The sequence below is a fragment of the Schistocerca serialis genome, chromosome 3 (assembly GCF_023864345.2).
Source record: "Schistocerca serialis cubense isolate TAMUIC-IGC-003099 chromosome 3, iqSchSeri2.2, whole genome shotgun sequence".
Taxonomy (NCBI): Eukaryota; Metazoa; Arthropoda; class Insecta; order Orthoptera; family Acrididae; genus Schistocerca; species Schistocerca serialis.
In genome coordinates, this window is record NC_064640.1 from 807,358,760 (window position 1) to 807,379,609 (window position 20,850).

Sequence of the window (20,850 nt, forward strand, 5' to 3'; positions counted from 1 at the left end):
TTATCGCCTGAATATGTTTTTTATATTTCATTTTATCTGTTTCTACTATCGTGTTACAATTCCATGTATTGACTCGTTCCATGACCATGGAGACTTCTTCTTCATTTGGTCCCACGGAACAATAAATAAATAAATAAATGTTGTTGTTGTTGTTGTTGTTGTGGTCTTCAGTCCTGAGATTGGTTTGATGCAGCTCTCCATGCTACCTACTCTAGCCTGTGCAAGCTTCTTCATCTCCCAGTACCTACTGCAACCTACATCCTTCTGAATGTGCTTGGTGTGTTCATCTCTTTGTCTCCCTCTACGATTTTTCCCCTCTATGCTGCCATCCAATACTAAATTGGTGATCCCTTGATGCCTCAGAACATGTCCTACCAACCGATCCCTTCTTCTAGTCAAGTTGTGCCATAAACTTCTCTTCTCTCCAATCCTATTCAACACCTCCTCATTAGTTATGTGATCCACCCACCTAATCTTCAACATTCTTCTGTAGCACCACATTTCGAAAGCTTCTATTCTCTTCTTGTCTAAACTATTTATCGTCCACGTTTCACTTCCATACATGGCTACACTCCATACAAATACTTTCAGAAACGACTTCCTGACACTTAAATCTGTATTCGATGTTAACAAATTTCTCTTCTTCAGAAACGCCTTCCGTGCAATTGCCAGTCTACATTTTATATCCTCTCTACTTCGACCATCATCAGTTATTTTGCTCCCCAAATAGCAAAACTCCTTTACTACTTTAAGTGTCTCATTTCCTAATCTAATTCCGTCAGTATCACCCGACTTAATTCGACTACATTCCATTATCCTCGTTTTGCTTTTGTTGATGTTCATCTTATATCCTCCTTTCAAGAGACTGTCCATTCCGTTCAACTGCTCTTCCAAGTCCTTTGCTGTCTCTGACAGAATTACAATGTCATCGGCGAACCTCGAAGTTTTTATTTCTTCTCCATGGATTTTAATACCTACTCCGAATTTTTCTTTTGTTTCCTTCACTGCTTGCTCAATATACAGATTGAATAACATCGGGGAGAGGCTACAACCCTGTCTCGCTCCCTTCCCAACCACTGCTTCCCTTTGATGCCCCTCGACTCTTATAACTGCGATTTGGTTACTATACAAATTGTAAATAGCCTTTCGCTCCCTGTATTTTACCCCTGCCACCTTCAGAATTTGAAAGAGAGTATTCCAGTCAACATTGTCAAAAGCTTTCTCTAAGTCTACAAATGCTAGAAACGTAGGTTTGCCTTTCCTTAATCTAGCTTCTAAGATAAGTCGTAGGGTCAGTATTGCCTCACGTGTTCCAATATTTCTACGGAATCCAAACTGATCTTCCCCGAGGTCGGCTTCTACTAGTTTTTCCATTCGTCTGTAAAGAATTCGCGTTAGTATTTTGCAGCCGTGACTTATTAAACTGATAGTTCTGTAATTTTCACATCTGTCAACACCTGCTTTCTTTGGGATTGGGATTATTATATTCTTCTTATAAATTTTGATCCCGGTGATAAGAGGGGCAATATTCAGAACGTTTTGCGAATTGACAAAAGAGGGAATGCGTTTCTAAAAAGCACAGTTCGTAGAGATAGACAGCGTATGGAAATGAGCGCAGAGAGGAGCGCGCGGTGCGGATTGTGGCTGCGGCAGCCGCTCTTTTTGCGGCTGGGCTCTGCGCTGCGCGGAGCGCACGTGGTCGCCGCGGCGGTGCGGGGCCGCGGGGGGCGCGGGGCGCAGCGGGGCGGCGCCGGGCCGGCCCACCCGGGAGGGGGGCGAGGGCCCGCCCCCGCGGGGCGTACCGGCCTCCGCCGCCGCCGCTGCCGCCGCCGCCGCCAGCCTGCCGGGCCGGCAGTACTCGCGCCGCCGCCGACGTGCTCGCACCATGTTCATCCCCGACACGCTGCGGAGCTGCATGGTGGAGCCCGACGTCTCGACATACCTGCAGGCGCCCTCGTCTGGACAGGTGTGCTCCTCGCCCTCGCTTCTCTTCTCGTTACATTCTTGTCGCTCCCGCTGTTTTGTTATCTGGTTTGCACCTCCACCCTCCCGTTGTGGACCGACTGTGAGTGTTATCTGTCGCCGGGCTTCACACCGGCTCTGAGCCGCTCGGCAGCTGTGTAGTGCCGTACGGCGCGCGTCGCCGGAGGAGGTGTCGGCCGCCGCGGGGAACAGCTGTTTGTTATTGTTGCCGGCGTAGGCGTGAAGCTCGTGTGAAAATGATAAGGGGCGGAGTGCGGCGCGTCGGCGGTCACGTGACTGGTTGCCAGGGGGCCCGTAGGCGGGGCCTGGCCGCACTGAGTGACAGCGCGGGGTGCACGTGGCCGCGCCATCCCTTCGCGCCTTTTCGGCTGCACCGCTCCACTACGCGAACGTCATGTCACCCGCTAGCGAGTCCTTCGTGTGTGGAGCCATCCCCCGCTCTTACTGACTCAGTGCTGTGGTTCGACAAAACGTCTGCATCTAACACCTTTGTTATTGTTTTCTTCTGACCGGATGGGTTTGCCGGTTCCTGTCAAAGCATCGTCAGTGTGTAGTTTTGCTGGGCGACATTGTACACCACAATGACAGTGGGCGGTCGATTTTGCACCTATCGTCATTTCTGCTGTGAATGCTGTTACAGTAACTCTTGTACGTCACAACAATGACGAGAAGTGCTAAAATTGGTCGCAGAATTGTAACTGTCTATACTAAAACTGAAACACGCCTGAGACAGTGAAACGATAGCAAGCAAATCTCTAACCCCACTGACGATGTTAAGAAACGAAACGCAAAACGGGTGTGCTGACACTAAATTTGCTATTGAGCAGCTGTATGCAGGCGGTTTGACCAACCTCGTTACACTACTAACTCGTTTTATCTACTTTTGCTTGCTAGGAAATTTCGCCTCAAATATACCGATAAACAAACATCAAAAATAAATTTTTGGAAATCGCTGTGTTGTGTCTACATAATAACGATGAATATATTTTCGTAATATCGACATGATTTCAGTGAAGGTCCTCCTTTGTTTGATAACACCGGTATGTTCGCGTGAAAGTCGTAGTATGTTATGTACTTGTCACTTGCTGGAACACACGCCAGACTAAACTGTTCACAACTTATTACATAATTTAGTAAGGGTAAAAATCTCCCAGAATTTTTTTATAAATATCCAATGTCTACACTGCCAGCGATGTGTGTGCCCTATTTATCCTCTGAGCAGTATAGCATGCTCTTAGAAAACGTGATCGGCATTAAAATTAGTGTTTTCCTCGGTGGTTTATACAGAAGTAGTTGGAGATATGGTGAGATACCGGTGGGATGATATCAGTATAGGACAGCCGCTCTGTGCCTGAGTCACTTAAGTAGCTTTCAGATAGCGTAACTGTACCCCAAATATGTCTCGGTTTACACGCCCCGCTGGTCTTTCTCGCAACTAAGGCGATAACGACACGTACATGTTTGTACGGCAGTCCAGGTCAAAAGTCAACATGTTTTGTCATTCTGGGTGAACACTGCACCCCAGAGTAAGCCGGTGGCTTGGAATCTTCATGTGCCATCCACTGTAGCCTGTTATATATCCTATAAAGCATTAACGAATTTATAGTGTCTCATAAAGTCCATTAACTGCGGCTGAAGTATTGTTACTGTTTAACTAGACTTAAATATAACAATTCACAAAGTTTTCCGCCCTGCATAGTGGAGGTGTTGTACGGGAATGTTATGCTTTCCAGTTGCACGAGAAGAAGTGAAACCTTACCCTGATACTCCCTCTAAAAATCTGTATGAAATGTAGATCAGCTGCTTGGCTGAGTAGTGTTTAGTTTCTTGCCGTTAAGTACTGTTCGCCTTGGGACGTATGACATCTGTGCAGGAACGCCTTGCGGGCGAACAGCTTCAACAGGACACTTTCCACTTGGACCTGGTGAGCGTAGTGTAACAGACAAACTGCGTCCGCTTTGCCTTACAGTAAAAGACCACTGCTGTCAGTAACAGCAGCTCTAGTTGTGAAGTCTTTTGCTTAAAAAACACGACAGGATTCGACTTCCTAAAGGTCGTTAATTGATCGTGTTTTTTAAACAGAAAATCTTACACCAGGAGCAGCGGCAATTATCTACAGCTGTGGTACTCACCGCTCTTCTCATGGAGAAATTAATAATTTAAAAAAGGTAAGAAGCTGCAACGAGCTATATTTGTGACAATTTAGCCGTTTGCCGATTATCGCGATTAATTTGTAGGCACTAGACGGTGCAGAACAATTGATGTCCAAAAATCTGAGCTAAATACGATTTTTAAATGCTACCGATCTTATCGAAATTATTACGAAGATAAAAAATTATTCGCTTTTTTGTGTCAATTTGAATTTCGTTTCAGTGTTTGTTTCTCTTCATTTAATTTCGTAGCCCTTTCAATATTTCCATTGTTGCAGCGGTGTTAGTATGCTAGAAGAAGCCTGTCGAACACGAATTATTTTTTCCCCTCTTTGTACTTTTAGCGCTCCGCACGGATAGTTCAAAGGCATTTCTTAACATGAAATTAAGTTTAGCGTTTCCTCTCCAACGTACACGCGAGAGTGACGTCTTACGGGTGTAAGACCTTGTGCTCCGCCTAATTTTAGAGACAATGGCTAGGAAACTGCGACCACGCTTGGAGATCTCAGAGTGTCCGAAGTAGACGAGACGACTGAAATACAGTGTAAGACATCCAGAGTGTTTCCGCCGCTTGACAAAATAACTGTGCTTATTTAAAATGACAGCTAGATTCATTTTTTGTAAGTGTCTGAGGAATTTTAAAGAATCGTTCTGTTTTTACTTTATGAACTTTGGCACCTTCAGATTTTATCCATTTTTCCTAAAGAATACACTGAAGTAGTTTTACTATGCGTTGTCACGAACACCATGCAAAACAATCAGTAAAATTAATCAATGTTCCAAATACTTTGCTGGTAATGATTCTACCTGACGAGTTCCGCAGTTCAGTTGAGAACAGTTCCCACGCCGTGAATACCGAACTTGAAGCGGCTTGGGGACGAGTCCAGAACTGTAGATCAGTAATCTAAGCCCTGATATGACGTACAGCTTGCACCGTTGTGGCTCCGTATCTCACTCAGTCCTTTGGCTCGCAAGTCTGCGACAAATAAACTGCCCACAAATCTATTTTTTAAAAAACTCAGATTTGTCAGCTCTGGTTAACGGGACCGGTCGTAATCTGGTTCCTACGGCCGCTAAACTTCTACGCCCTGGTATCCTCTCATACTTGCCCTAGCAATCAGTTGTAGTGCTCTCTTTTGACTGTGTTTTCATTCAGTGGGCAGCAGGCCTCAGAGTGTCGGCATCTCTTGTTTGGCCTTGCTTCTCCGACGCCTTACCGCACTCCCGCAGACTCACCCGTCAAACGGAATCCGCCACTCCTTAATAAATACTTTCATTTCACTTGATTTGATACTCGTCTTGAATGAGCGAGTACAGCCGAGGGATGCTTTCGGGCAAGTAACGATACAGAACTTTAAACTTGTTGGTGGGATAAGCAGTGAGACTTATTTGTGTCCTCTCGGCAGATACAGTATCTTAGCTAACAAGCCTATCCGTGTCGCCTCGTTACACAATCGAACATAGTGTCACGTGGCATTGAAATATCGCAAGGTAAAACTTTCCCCGGTTGAACGGTTATTCAGTCGTGAAATAATTTTCTGGTAACCACATCGGAAATAAATGTAAAATATTAATTGTACAGCTGTATTAAAATACAGCATTTGTCTAGACCGCTAAGATCTTACAGAAGAAATAGAAATAATTCTGTCGTGCTAGTCTTGTTTTCCGAAGCACAAAGTAAAGTGTGACCCATGTACATTTGTTGATTTGTTTCTGTTGTACGTGTTTTAGAATCGGAATGTTACTTTTAAAGCAGTCACTTTACATTTCCTGTTTGTACTACGGGCCTAAAAACTATCTCTTTGAATTATCTCTTATATGGTACAACTTGTTTTGCATTTTTTTCCCTTTTATTTCTATTTTCCACAAATTATTTTTTATTTCGACCATAAATAGGGAAAGTGGTTTAACTTTACAAATTTATTGCCTATGTTCCTAGGTAAGTGGGGAAAACATAAACTCGAATGGTGGTCCTGAAACACTGTAACACTTTCTTTAGACATATAAGTACTGGAAACTAAAACCACCTGAAACAGACAACTGTGGGAAGACCTCTAGTTTAACATCGAATCCAATGTGCAATCTTTTTGTCGTCAAGAAAGCATTGCTAAGGGTGAAAGATCATTGAATTAGAGACTTTTAGTGCTTGCCTTTATGTTCTAAACAGTTCTTGAGCATTTTTCTGACTGAAGAGAATGAGATATAATCTTGTCACACTCTTCCTCTTGAATATCATCGTTTGTCAATATGGCTTAATTCATCCGTTTTTTTTTTTGTTTTTTTATTTTTCTTTCATCGCCCGTGTCTGCATGTTTTGACATCTGTTTAACAGACAAAAAACGAAATACAATTCTGTTTCTATTTTATTAGATTTTTATTGCAGTCTAGGCATACTTCATTTACGTTCATTTAAAACAAGACTTCTGCACTTTCATTAACCCGAACTGCCCATTTCACTTTTTCCCCATGTATCACCACCATCATCACTACATACTCATGATCCGGAAGCAAATTAAAAAAATTCTGCTGTCAAACCTAGCGCTGTTCCTAGACTCTTCTCCTGGGAATATTCACTTTTCATGGAGCCGGTGCGAAATGAAAGCAGGTGGAATATTTTGGCTTATTAGAACGTGAAATACTCTGTTTGATCAGCAATGTCCATTTCGTTATTTTAAAGTTTCGTATGTTTTTAAATCATATGTTCCTTCGTTTACACTATTAAAATGATAGCAGTTCTTCAATTATTAAGGTGCAACAGTGTGCTTTTATTGGGTCTCACTTTCATTACCGTCAGCGGTTAAACAAATACATAGATACAACAATTGCGCTGTGAGAACAGCCGCTTCTGCTTGTTTAGAATTGCAGTGGCAGGAAGCTAATGGAAATTTTCATCAGTGAACTGCTCATGGCAGTTTCCAGGTGTTGTCTGAAGCGGTTATTTATTTATTTATTTATTTTTCGCACTGAGTCCCCTGGTTCTCCAGAATACCTCGAGACATGCGGTTAAAAAGCTGTTCTTTATAAGACACACTAGGTATGATGAGTGATATTTCTGTAAAGCAGACTCACGTAGCAATGCGAGACGTAGAAGTCGCATGCGTGATACATTCTAATTTAACCTATCTTATTCTCAAAATGTTACAGCCAAACCTGTCGTGCTACCTGTCACAAGCTAAACCAATGATATTCTGTTTTTGCATTCTGGACGGATTTCTGGTCTATTAGAGGTATTTGATAGATCACAGTATCTTTCTAGTGTATTACGTTACCAAATTAAGGCTGAATTTCTTTATAAGGCATGTACCAGCAAATGACGTTTCAGTACGTCACGTAGGTTTACTGGACTATGAGGTTTTATATGTGCACACTTGGTTCATGCTTCTACCTTCCGGTAACTTTTATTTCCAATTTTTATATCTCTAACATTTATTTTGCAAAAATCTTTTACTTATTGACACGAACCTGGTGCTCTTCGGAATTTGAGGTAGTCAAAAATGGTTCAAATGGCTCTGAGCACTATGGGACTTAACTTCTAAGGTCATCAGTCCCCTAGAACTTAGAACTAACCTAAGGCCATCACACACATCCATGCCCGAGGCAGGATTCGAACCTGCGACCGTATCGATCGCGCGGTTCCAGACTGTAGCGCCTAGAACCACTCGGCCACCCCGGCCGGCTGAGGTAGTCAGATTATAGCGGTGTTAACAGATTTGTATTTCCATATACTGATTTTTCAGTGTTTGTGGTGATATGTGTGTATTTTCCAATAATACGCAGCAGAGAGTTACATTAAACGTATTTTTTGCGAGGGTGACAAATCTCACCCTATAAAAAATAAATGCAACCTCCGTTTACCGAGTGCAAGTCTACTTCGTTCAGACGGAGTAGGTTCAGGGAAACCAAAAATATTGGGAAATGTCATCGTTACATACTTATTACACCATTTGTGTTTCAGCATCCATACTTATTAATATGAAAAAATACATAACATAGCGATAATTTGTATTCTGTAGACCAAAAAAGACATCTTTACAGTTAAAATTTAAATTTATCGTTGTTATAAGTATTCGTTCAGGTCTGCGACTGACTAACGAAATTCTTTTAAAATGCATTTCCTGCTCCAGTCACTCTTTATTACTAAGAAGCTTTATTACGACACATTTCGGGAGCATTGCAAATTTAGGAAATTATAAATAAATTGGTAAAAGTTCACTGTTAACGTAAACACAAACCCCAACATACATTTTCAGAGTTGGATATACATTTGTGAATACAGGTATTTACTGTCAAGATAGTGAACTATTATCCAACTATCAAAGACGCTTTTTTAGAAAATCACTTCCGATGATTCTTAACCTTCGTCTTGACAAAAGTAAATTACATTATTTTGACAATCAATAAATAAACAACTTCCACTCTATATTTTTTGCATTTTGGATTGATTTCAGAGAAAATTGCTCTACCTTCATGTGACTGGAATCAGTTTCCTGGTTTTCTAATTTCATTAATTCCCCCTTAAAAATCAAAAATATATATAATGTAGCTTTTCCATCGTAAGAAAGCTAACTGAAGAGAACTTTTATAGTATCTTCAGGACTATTTAGAGGGTACGCTCCAAAGTCAGGTACCAATGGATCCTTACATATCTACGTGGGTGTGGTTGTATCCAGAATAATTTAATAGAGTTCAAAATGGTTCAGAAATGGCTCTAAGCACTATGAGACTTAACATCTGAGGTCATAAATCCCCTAGACTTAGAACTACTTAAACCTAACTGACCTAATGACATCACACATCCATGCCCGAGGCAGTATTTGAGCCTGCGACCGTAGCAGTAGCGCGGTTCCGAACTGAAGTGCCTAGAACCGCTCGGTCACAGCGGCCGGCTAACAGAGTTCATGTGCATAATGTGTAGTTAACATTGTGTAAGTACTTAGTAACCGCGCGGTCTAAGCGCTGCAGTCATGGACTGTGCGGCTGGTCCCGGCGGAGGTTCGATTCCTCCCTCGCATATGGGTGCGTGTGTTTGTCCTTACGATAATTTAGGTTAAGCAGTGTGTAAGCTTAGGGAGTGATGACCTTAGCAGTTAAGTCCCATAAGATTTCACACACATTTGAACATTTTAAACACTTACTTAATCTGCACCAAACTAGAGCCTCATTAATTTTTATTTATTCGTTTTCATTGCGAGCTGTTTCTTAATAGCTACACTACATGACACGACGCGTTAAATTACAGCAACGTAAAACTCAAGTCTGTGCAACAGTTGCTACACCTATGCTACCTGAATGCGCGGCACATATGGAAGAGATTTTAGTTTCGAACCCCGCACTTTGCCAAATAAATATTGTGAATACAGCATAACAATCGACTATAATACAGTCAAATTACGAGTATGAGCTGTTAAAAACTGAGGTAGGCAGGCAAGAGAATCTAGAGCCACGCCCTCGACGACGCAGTAATTGACTCGTAATCTCATCGCAATATTTGCGTAAGATGAAATAGTGCCGAAAAATAGTGCCCTCTAGATTCCTAATGAGGCCGCATTGATGTTACGTCACAGCTGACACACCGCGTTATCTGTAGAGAATGTCAACAGCTTGCGATTCGAAGAATTCAGCAAATTTGCTACACGACTTCTGTGTGACGTATAAGTTTGTTCTTTCTGCTCCCGCGCTCGGTTTGTTTCATGTTCTTCCAACGATTATTTGCTAAGTTTTCCGTGTTCCCAGATGGAGTGGATATGCTCCTTGTTTCGGTGTTCCCCGCCGAGCTGTTATCTGCCCCTGGACAGCGCAGTAGGCATCCGAGCGGCCACGCTACTTCCCTGGCACTATATGCTACCGCTCCCACACGTCTATCCCGGAAGGACTCCGAAGTCGGCTGGTCTCGGTGGAGGTTCGAGTCCTCCCTCGGGCGTGGGTGTGTGTGTTTGTCCTTAGGATAATTTAGGTTAAGAAGTGTGTAAACTTAGGGACTGATGACCTTAGCAGTTAAGTCCCATAAGATTTCACACACATTTTTTGACTCCGAAGTCAGAAAGCAATGCGTAGCGCGCCGAAAGACCGGACTAGTTGAAACGAATTCCCAGTAATCTCCACACTCTGCTCTAGCTGACTTGACTGAAGGATGTGAGATAAGCGTAATCTTAGGCTGTCACTGCCGAAATAACACATATTTTCGTATCACTGCAAGCTTCTGTAGATAACGAGACGAACTAGTGTCTGGTATGTGGTTTCCTTAACAAACGCACCGTATTTTTCTAGAACTGTTAAAACAAATCTAAGTTTTCCATTTGCCTTCTCTACTACCGATTTCACGAGGGCGCTCAAATTTTTGGACTCAAATCTCCCAGTGGAAGATAGCGTCCACACCTTGCTTGTACTAGCTATTTCATCTAATTATTTTTAAATAAGATTCGTAATCAGCATCACTCCGATATTGACAGTAAGACAAGGGTGTCCAAACCGCGGGCCGCATGCTGCCGAAAGCGGCCCAAGAAGTGAGAAACTATCACACGATCCGTTAAAAAAAAATCTGTGAAATTCCGTTTATTTTATGATAAATTGAAAGTATTCGGTTTGAAATGCCCGGAACACGATATCTTTCTCTGATTGGTCCATCCATACCTAGCTCTCCAATTTATATTTTTCAGTGGCTATAGTTAGTGTTTAGTAGATTATGTGAGGCTCAAAAATACTCGCTTTCTTCCAGTGTGGCCCAGGTAAGCTGAAAGGTTGGACATGACTTCTCTGCGATATGAAACCATTGTTGAAAAAAGAAATGTGAAAGAGAAACTCATACAAGATCTCTCTGAAAGCACAATCTCGGTATTCCTCAGAGAACACTGAAAATTTAATTTTAGGTGACTGAATGGGGACCTGAAGGCTGTTCTCTCGGATACGAATAAATTGTCGTAAGCCCATGTTGAAAGTGTGTACTGAAGCTGTGTACTGAGGAATAGACGTCCGATGGTGTAACACATCACATTAATTTTTACAATTTCCGTGAGAGAATAATGAAACTCGTGCTAGAGTTGCAATTTCTTACGCAGTTCAAATATACAAAGTAAGAGGATCGGTTGGCTGAAACTGCTGTCTTTGTTTCTCTCTGATTGTCTTTCGAGTGATTCTCTTTGAAGTGATTTCTCTTCTGCAGCCTAAATTACATTTCGCAAAGTCAGTTGCCTCGGAACTCCACAGCCAGAATATGTTACCACTAAGTACGGAGAGTGTCTGTTTTCGTCAGCTCCTTGTAGATACACCCCTTAAGCGATGATGAGGTCTCCCAGTTGGATTTGTGCTCTCAAGAAATTCGTGGCCTCAGGTAGTCTCGGATGATCCTTTTGTCTCATATGGTCCAGCCAATAAAACAGTCGGTGACTGAGCAAACTATACGTACCAGCGATACATGTTCACTGTATAACATAAATGTTTATATTTTTATGGCTTCAACAAATCTGGAAGATCATCCTGAAAGAGCGGGGACAAAACTGTTCTACCACCGCTCTTATCTAAGAAGGGCAGTTCGAGCCCCGCAGAGAGTTAGAGTACAGCTGGCTACTCGTAGCTGCTTTATATGGCACTTAAACTAGACACTAGGCACAGAGTTTACACATGAGGTGTATTAACCAGCTGCTGGTTAGTTTAATGTCCAAATGCTCGTGGTTCGAATACTTAACTTGTAGGCACTATCTATATTACCAAACTGCTATCCCGAAACCTGGTACCAGTTAGTGGTTGCGTATCTAATGACTTCCAGGGTCAATAAAAATTTAATTTTCAGTATTTCGAGTGGTACCCAGTTTAAAGATTTTAAAAGTCACCCATTGAAAGGTATAGTCTCACGTTAAAAGTTTAACACAACGGGGGCAAGTATTACTGATGGAAACTGTGTGTTGGTCTTAAGGCGGAGGAACTGACGGCGTGCAAAAAGCTAGATTTTATTCATCCAGTATTTGAGAATGAGAGTGCTTACCGACTTCCAACAAAATTTGCACATAATTTCAAACCATTAAGAACCTTTTTCTCGCTGACACCCCCACAAACTAATGAAAGTAATAAAGTTTTTTGTTTACTACATTCTCGCTGTTCATGCATCCAAACTTCAGCATCAGGAATGACGTTTTGATTTCTTATTTCTTTGCAAACGAGTGTATTCGCAACGCAGCTTGCAGACAGTATTCGCATATATCGCCGAATGTACCTGAAAAATTATATCGTTATACGACATATAGCACAGGAGATATAACGTCATAAACATTGAGGTGCGTGAAAAACTCGCTTCTGCTTGAAATGGAGCACAAATTATCCTGATTGTATTATCTAGTGTTTCATAATGAGAGCACTTCGCAACATCCAATAAAAATCAAGCGTAATTTCAAACATTTTATCGCTTACACTTTTGCGTGCAAATATTTAACACATTAATTCATTTGTAAAGCTCAATAACTAAGGCCCCACACTTTTTTCAGAACATATTTATTGTTAAGAGTCAGAATTTGGTGACAAACTACATCAACATGTCATGTCCATGTCCTATTTTTCTACGTAGTCTTCATCACGTTCTATGGCCGTACGCAACCGTTGTGGAAGAGCATGTATTCCATGCTGGTAAAAGCTCTTGTCCTATAGGCGTAGCCATGTTTTCGCTGCATGACTGACACTCTTGTCATTTTCAAAGTGCGTTCCCTGTGGAGAATCTTTAAGCGGCCCAAAGAGATGGAAGTCCGAGGGTGCGTGGTCTGGACTATAGGTTGGCTGTGACAAGACGTCCCGAGCCTGGCTGATCATGGAGCTCTGTTTCCGTATTTCTTGAGACTGTAACTTTCTTTACTCATCTCCCAACTGTACTCCTATCAACTGAAGAATCGCCATACACTGCACACAAACATGTATTGATGTTCACCACGGTTTGTTTTTCTGCACACAAGAATTCAATAACAGCACGCTGCTTGTAACGTGAGCCGTACGTAGACGCCACTTTGACGCTTTAATACGGCTGTACCATCTGCCAGAACGGTTCTAAACTTCACCGGCGTACAGAAAAGACATCATATGTAAAGCACCAACAAGGACGTTTGGCTATGTATATTAATGGCTTTTTAAAAAAATGTGGGTCATTACTTATTGAACGACCCTCTTAATTAGACGTTTGATGCTGTGGAGTCTGACTCCTTAGAGAATCGGGAGTTTGCTGTTGCTACCTGAAGCAATATATTTTGAGGCATCTCTTGTACTTCGCCGGCCGGAGTGTCCGAGCGGTTCTAGGCGCTACAGTCTCGAACCTCGCGACCGCTACGGTCGCAGGTTCGAATCCTGCCTCGGGCATGGATGTGTGTTAGTTAGGTTTAAGTAGTTCTAAATTCTAGGGGACTTATGACCTCAGAAGTTAAGTCCCATAGTGCTCAGAGCCATTTCAACCATTCTTGTACTTCCTACGCTACTTTCTGCTCAAATATGTATTCACTGGTCGATTCGCAAGCACGTAGTGACAGTGTCATTTATTATTCTGAAGCAGTTTGGTTACCAAAAGGCAATGGCAAGTGGTCTCCTGAAGGGTCCTTCCAAAAACTAAACAAGGCTAGAGGTACTACCACGCTGCCGGAACGATCCTCGAATCTCAGTACACAAAGTACGGTGGACTCCTCAGCAAAGGAAAGGCACGGTCGGATTGGGGATCGAAACCGGTTCTATCGAAAGAGTTGTCGGCACGCTGGACGCTGTAGGAAAATATCTGCGAGTGCATTTGTACGACTTGGCGGTAGCATGGTGAGCAGTGTGTTGGTGACTTAAGTGTGCGGCCCGACACGTTCGCACAGTGCTACTGGCATCGCCGACTCAGGGAGTGGCCGACACCGCTGCGATTTATTGGCGCCACGAGGAATTGGCGTGGGCTCGCGGGAAACACTTCTCGCCTATCTCGTATACTTGACGGACAGTCCTAGGGACAAGGCGCCATTCTGAGACACACACATCCTGTCTACTTTGCTGCGGTCGCATCGAGAGGCTCAATAAAGCCAGGTAGTCAAATACATAAAAAATTGGTTCCCTCGAACGCATGTGGTTCTAATAGTGATGGCACCCGTTACAGAGATGGACACTGGGAAGTGAAGGCACTAACAGCCGAATAATTCTCAGACTTACCCTTACTGCGTGAGATCCAATACGATAGTAACAATGACGGAGCGTTATAACTGCCGCAGAAAAAAAAAAAATTCTGAGTACACTGTTCGTGTCTGCGCAGTAGATTTTTCGTGAAAACGTCGAGCTAAGACCGTAACTAGTGTTTCGTATTAATATGTAATTTAACTATCTAGCTCTATAATATAATGAGTACGCAGAGTAGTATATTGATTACAGAATAGATAAGTCACAAGTTAGAACTGTTGCTGGCAGCATATGCCCGATGGGCCGGCTACGTAGTCGCTTTGCACCGTTTCTTCATTTCCTTTCCGACGCTGCCGTAGCTCTCGTATTCACTCGCCTCAGGGCTTTTTAGGCTTTTTGGATTCCTTTCGACGCGCGCTCTCCTCTGACTCGCTTTTTCTATCATTCCGAGCGTATTTACGAGTCATATGAGACGCCATCTTTCATTACTTCGTAAATTTCAAGTTAGTAGCGATTTTCATTTATATTCAGACGAATATTTTTAATGTGTTACTTTGGGTCATACAAGTGCTCCATAAGCTCTGCACAATGACACCCGAACTAGTGTCCAAGCTAAACACATTCTCAATCTCCACCAATTTATAACTTTAAACAAAGCTAATTCCCAACGATCACCCGCATGTGCCTTTAATGGTACGATGACATCACAGGCAAAACAAATACGGCATGAGAAACGCATACAGAAGTGACCATTGTTTACTCATTATTGCATTATTACTGTCGTAACTATTAGCAATAGTGTAGTATGTCACACAAGAAAGATCTACCGACGAGCGAATAGACGTTTTCATGTCAAAAAATAAAAATGTAGAAAAACGGCACTGGATAATACTCCAGTCGCTGTACAACTGCTATAGGTTGACTCAAGAGCTTTGCTTTGAACTCACTAGACTGAATCATGTCACACAGATAATCATTTTTGTCTCAAGCAGTTCGTGTTACAAGACGCGGCGTTTGGGAGGTACACACCCGGTCGGAAGCGCTCAGGCAGAATAGAGGTATTCTTTCCCAAGACTCAGTCACTATATTCCCACCTTACTTACATTGTATACACTAAATCTGAGGACTCAGAGATCCTCATTACTGACTGTTGAAACCAAAGTACTGTCTTGTGGAATTAAGGATCCTTTCTTCTCGTACAATTGGTACCGTTCCATCTCGAAACGTTAGTTTTTTGCGATAACAGCATCTGTTTAATGTCATGAGTTTCTAGTATTGACTATGATGGGACAGAGAGAAGGGAGAGGGAAATCCTTGTACCTCCTCACGAAAATATCGAGGAGTAGTCGAACTTGACGTTCTCAACCGATGGACGGACAAACAGTGTCATGTGATTTTACTCTACGAAACGCTTTGCCGGTGTTAGCGATTGAATTCTGGATGTTCACGCACAGAAATTCTAGGCAACCACATTTTATCCCCTTGGAAGCCAAATAGTGGTGCTGAATATTTCTTCCACTATCAGGACTAATTAAATAACTGGCATTAGTAACGTCGGCTAAAGGGGAGATGTTTCTTCTGCAGTGTTCATGATGTACTCGACGAGTCATACACTCTATTACAATAAACGAAATATCTCTTCAAGAAATGACTCTTACTGACAACCAAGATCCTTCTAGGACCAATTTCCAGGCCACGTTTGTAAGAACGGTATCGTGTAGAGTGGAAAATTCACTTGAGATGTACTGTTCTGTCTCCACGAAATACAGCGGGTTGCTCGGGTATTCGCTACACTTTAGTAAAATCAACGTACTCCTCAAAGTTTTGAAAGACTCCCAAGCTGCTGCTATGACGGGACGCTGAATGTGGTGAGGTTCGCACTTGGAACATCTCCCGAAAACCTTCTGCAAGACTAGTTAGAGCGTAAAGACGTAATTTCTGTCATTTCGTTGCACCATGTTAAAGCCGTCTTCTGTTCGACTTTGAGTGATTTTATTAAACGTCATGTCAGTCATCATGTGTCGTCTGACACAAATGATCCTTGGTCTAACCTTGCGAACGTAAATGAGTATCTCAGAAGTGTAGTGGCAGTGTACACCTCTATCTTAATCTAATATGGACTAAGATATCTTGTAGCATGTGCTCCGTATGTTCAGAGTGACACATCAGAAGACGGGAGTGTTTTCACAAAAGATAGGTTACCACCCGAGGAAAATGGCATGTAAAAAGAGGTCCTCACTCACCTTGTACGTCACCTTCGTTTCAAAATATTAATATCACTTTGAATAAAGTTAGAAAAAAGGAAGGCACATGGCGTCTTGTGGACACATAGGCTAGCATCGACAAAGAAAGCTATAAGCTGTTTGTAATCCAAGGTTTGTGCAGGATTTACTTCACCCACTGATATTTCGAAAAGACAATCATAAAATAGGAGTTATTAAAAAAGTTCATCCCAAAAAAAAATGTTATTTTCTATTATAATCATTATGATTACGGAATGTTAGCCTTACTGGCAGCCTGTGAAAGTTGAAGTAATAGATTCTTGTCGTGCTTCTCGCGTCACTCAGTTTTCCGCTGTTGCAAATACTAAAAGTAATAGATTCTTCCCATGCTCCTTGCGTCACCTGTTTTACTGTAAGTGCAATGCCAATCGGCACCATAAGAATATGACAAGCACGTGTTTTGTGCATACTACAAGACGTGCCACTCTGAAATTAAAAAGGAAGAGGAAGCTAACAGAAAAAGTAAATTGCTCTTTCTAGTTTTTCATATCTGTTTTTAGTCAAAATCTACACATACCAGTTTTCTAGCGCTATCCTAGATTTGCGGCCCCTCATTTCTGCAGCCGCTGACGTATCATAAACGTTCCCAACGTTAATAAACACAGACTGAAAGAGACAATGGAAGGAATTACTTATTCTGCACGTGCCTTTGTACTAGGAAGTAAATTGTGAAATTATTTGTTTCCGTTGGACGAACTGGTATTGGTTATTGCAGATATGACGCTCTCTACATAAGGAGCTTGAATTGCACAAACCCACGAGGGATCATTCTTTTAAATAATCAAATAATCAGTCTGCTACATTTACTAATAAACTAACTTTGCAGGTTCCACTAACTTACACTAAATTCATTTAAGTTGTTTGGTTACTAAGGACTTTAATGGCAACAGCATGACAATCTCTAGCCTTCCTTTTTTCATGATAATCGATCTGCTTCTGAGGTTGACAGGCTGGGTTAGCGCTTGTTTAAATGACAGAACACAGTTTTTTAACTACTGAATGCATTTTAGGTTTAAAAAACACGACAAAGTCAACCTGCGAAAGTAATCGAAAGGTGACTGTCCCTTTTCAGGATAGTTCAGCTGGCATCATAAATTTAAGATGAAAACTGTGATTCTGCCGAGTTTATTCGATTGCTGTGATTTTCATAAAGAATTAATGTATTTCATGTTTCACCTTCGGAGAAGTAATTTTCTGTATGATTATAATCGTTTTTCTATCGTTGACTTTTGACTAAAGACCTCCAGTGAAGTTGCATAGCATTACAGGAACGCTGTTCTGAAATATCGCCTAATACCTTAACGTTACGCATTAGATGAAATTTGTTTAATCTGTATGAAACCGTTTTCTTAGAATCGTCGCTTCACTTAGGCCGAGCAGTATATGTATCCTATTTTTGTCCGTAGCGACGTGGTACTATACATGCAAATTATTCATAAATAAGAACGCGACTCCTAAGCCATCCTGAACTTTGTGAACCAGAAATTATTATCTTAAAGAGTAAATTGCAATCGACGAATAAACGGTTTCTTCTGCAGCAAGAAAGTAGGAATAGTTTATGTAAATTGAGAAATTTCAAGGCCCAAGTTGAGTGTATATTCCGGATCAAACAACGTTAAATAAAAAGAATGTACGATCTGCACAGATAGTACTCACATCGTGTATCTCCACATCATGCACCAATAGCGTGACTTCTCCAATGTGCAAGTACATAGAGGAACGTGTTGAAAATATACACATCGGATAACAAGTTTGAGATAACATTTTACTTTGCATGGCGGGCGAGTGTCTTTGGTATCTCTCTTTGCCTTTTCTGAAAACACTATCAAATCAGATTCCTGCTATAACATTTCCTCTTCCTGTCGTTCCACTATGTGACGATTACTACTGTGGTACATGGTTTTAGTTCTGCCTTCGTACCAAGAAAAGATTTATTTAAATTTTTAGTCCCATAGTTGTTTGTTGGCGGGCATATCCAACAGACTAAAGCTTAATTAATTATCTAGAGGCTAGACTCCGAAGTTGCAACGATAACGCAGGCAGGAGACACCCAATGAATGAGTAAATAATCATTTAATAATTTCAAAATCTGATTTCCTGCACTACCGATTTTGTTCTGCAGTCGTCATTGTAAACATAACATTCCTCGTTAGGAGTTCCACTAATTTTATTTAAAACCCAACGGAAAATATTAATCTTTTATTCTATTTTCTGAGATTTCCAAAAATAAGCATTTAAAATATAAATGTTTCAAGATTACTTGCTATATTCCCACTTATAAATGCAGAATCAAATAGTCCTCCAGCTTCTTGTAGTGTTCTTACACTCAGCAGATCTTGCTCTATTTCTCTGCGCTGAGCATTAGTTCATACAGAGATGAGGGTATAATTGTCTGTAATTCGTCAAAGACGATTTTCCGTCATACCTAACAGTTACGGCACCAAGTCCTACGGCCTACTTTTATTGTTGCCTGTAGAGGCTTCGGACTGTTCACAGCCAACGTTTACTCTCTGTGGTTTGTCAACGAAAAATGCACGACACCAGAAATTAGATGGCGTGTGTACTGAGGAATTACTTCACGTTTTCTAGCACTTGTAAGAACAGTTATTGAGATCGATCCTACCGGTACGGGGTAGCGAAGATTTATGCAGAAACATTACCGCTTGGATGATCTAACACTTAAAGATGGAAGCTATTGGTTGAATACAGAAACTGATACTCTTCTCACTTTTTCTTAGTGTTATCGTGATGAAATCAATCATTTGTGCGTTTGTAGTCATAATCCAGTTTTATTTCTTGGTGTTACTGATTATAAAAAGAAATTAAGTAAGCGTCGACTCACTTTCGTGGCAGTAAATGCGTATGAGTTTATCAACACTTCACATTTGTGATTACTTAAGTATTGAACTCGTATTTTTTTCTAGATAATGATGGCTTAAATAATCACATGATCCGGTGTGATGTGAATACTTTTGGCACAGTTACAATTATGTGGTCATTAATGACCCATTTGCTGTACATCTTCAGCACAAACCATCAATAGAATGGTATTACCATGCCATTATTTATTTATAATCTATGTTAGAGCATATGGATAAATATTCATCAGATAGCTGTACGAGCTCCATTGGAGAAGTCAGTAAAAGTAACGGATTGAATTGAGGTATTTCGAGCTTTTCTGACTCACGTTGAGTTCGGAAATCGTTGACTGTACAAGAATTTTAATACTTGTTTGTTTAACAGCCTGAATCGCATTGTTGTAATCCTGCGGTGACATTCGAAACTCCATGGTACGCGGAACTGTGTTGGTGCTCTTGGTCAAAGATAAATGTTTCTCCTTCTGAGCAAATGCCACACGTCGTAATAATAGAAATGCCACGTGAGTATTCTTAAAGAATGTAAGATCTTCACTACAGTTTATAATACGATTGACCTGCAATTGCGGCGGCATTTTGCTACCTGTGTCTAAACATACATACGGCCTTGACATTTCAGCGAGCTTACACACCGCCGGCCTGTATCAGCCAGTCTTGCCAACATACACACTAACGCGCGTATTATGTGTTGCTTAGTAGAACCTCTGATTTATTTTCTTTCTCGTAGCGCATCTTCTTTCTTAATTTATACAAGCGATTTATGACTGAACATAACTCATAATGAATCATTCACTTATCTTTTTTTTCGTCTTGTCGTTTATTGAAACCGCCGAGTAACGTAACAAGCATTTACGGAATATCGTGTATCGTTGTATCCCCGTAGGCTTACAAGTGTGCACGAAATGAAATTTGTAAACAGGAAAAACAATCAAATATATGTAGATATTGTCTCACCATAGATACGAACAGTCAATGAAGCTCTTTTGTGTTTAAGAAACCAGACATTATCGCAAAATGAACCCAGCCTTATGTTTTCAGTTGCTTCGTTTACTGAAAATTAGAAATTACGTGTTGTCCGAGGTATAACTGGCCAATAATTTTCGCACAAAACACCACTCTTAAAAGGAGGTGTTAAATATACAAATAAGCATTTTCTAATGTAAAATCGCAAATGTTCTGTGAGTTCACATACCCAAATTTTCTCCGTTAGGCTAGCCGGCCGAAATGGCCGTGCGGTTCTAGGCGGTACAGTCTGGAACCGAGCGACCGCTGCGGTCGCAGGTTCGAATCCTGCCTTGGGCATGGATGCGTGTGATGTCCTTAGGTTAGTTAGGTTTAATTAGTTCTAAGTTCTAGGCGACTGATGACCTCAGAAGTTAAGTCGCAGAGTGCTCAGAGCCATTTTTCTCCGTTAGGCCTTAACTGAAGAAATGAAAATCCGTAGGAATA

The 20,850-nt window shown here is 41.4% G+C and overlaps 1 protein-coding gene across 7 annotated transcripts in view; it reads left to right on the forward strand.

Annotated features, from left to right (window-relative positions):
* The first annotated feature begins 1,859 nt into the window (after positions 1-1,859).
* LOC126470658 (nuclear factor 1 X-type) overlaps positions 1,860-20,850 on the forward strand; it is a 597,492-nt gene continuing 578,501 nt past the window's right edge. For all 7 annotated transcript variants that reach the window (XM_050098642.1, XM_050098644.1, XM_050098646.1 and 4 more), the window contains exon 1: positions 1,860-1,966. In XM_050098642.1, the coding sequence (XP_049954599.1) occupies positions 1,886-1,966 (81 nt within the window). In that variant the 5' untranslated portion in view covers positions 1,860-1,885. The remainder of the gene's footprint in view (positions 1,967-20,850) is intronic.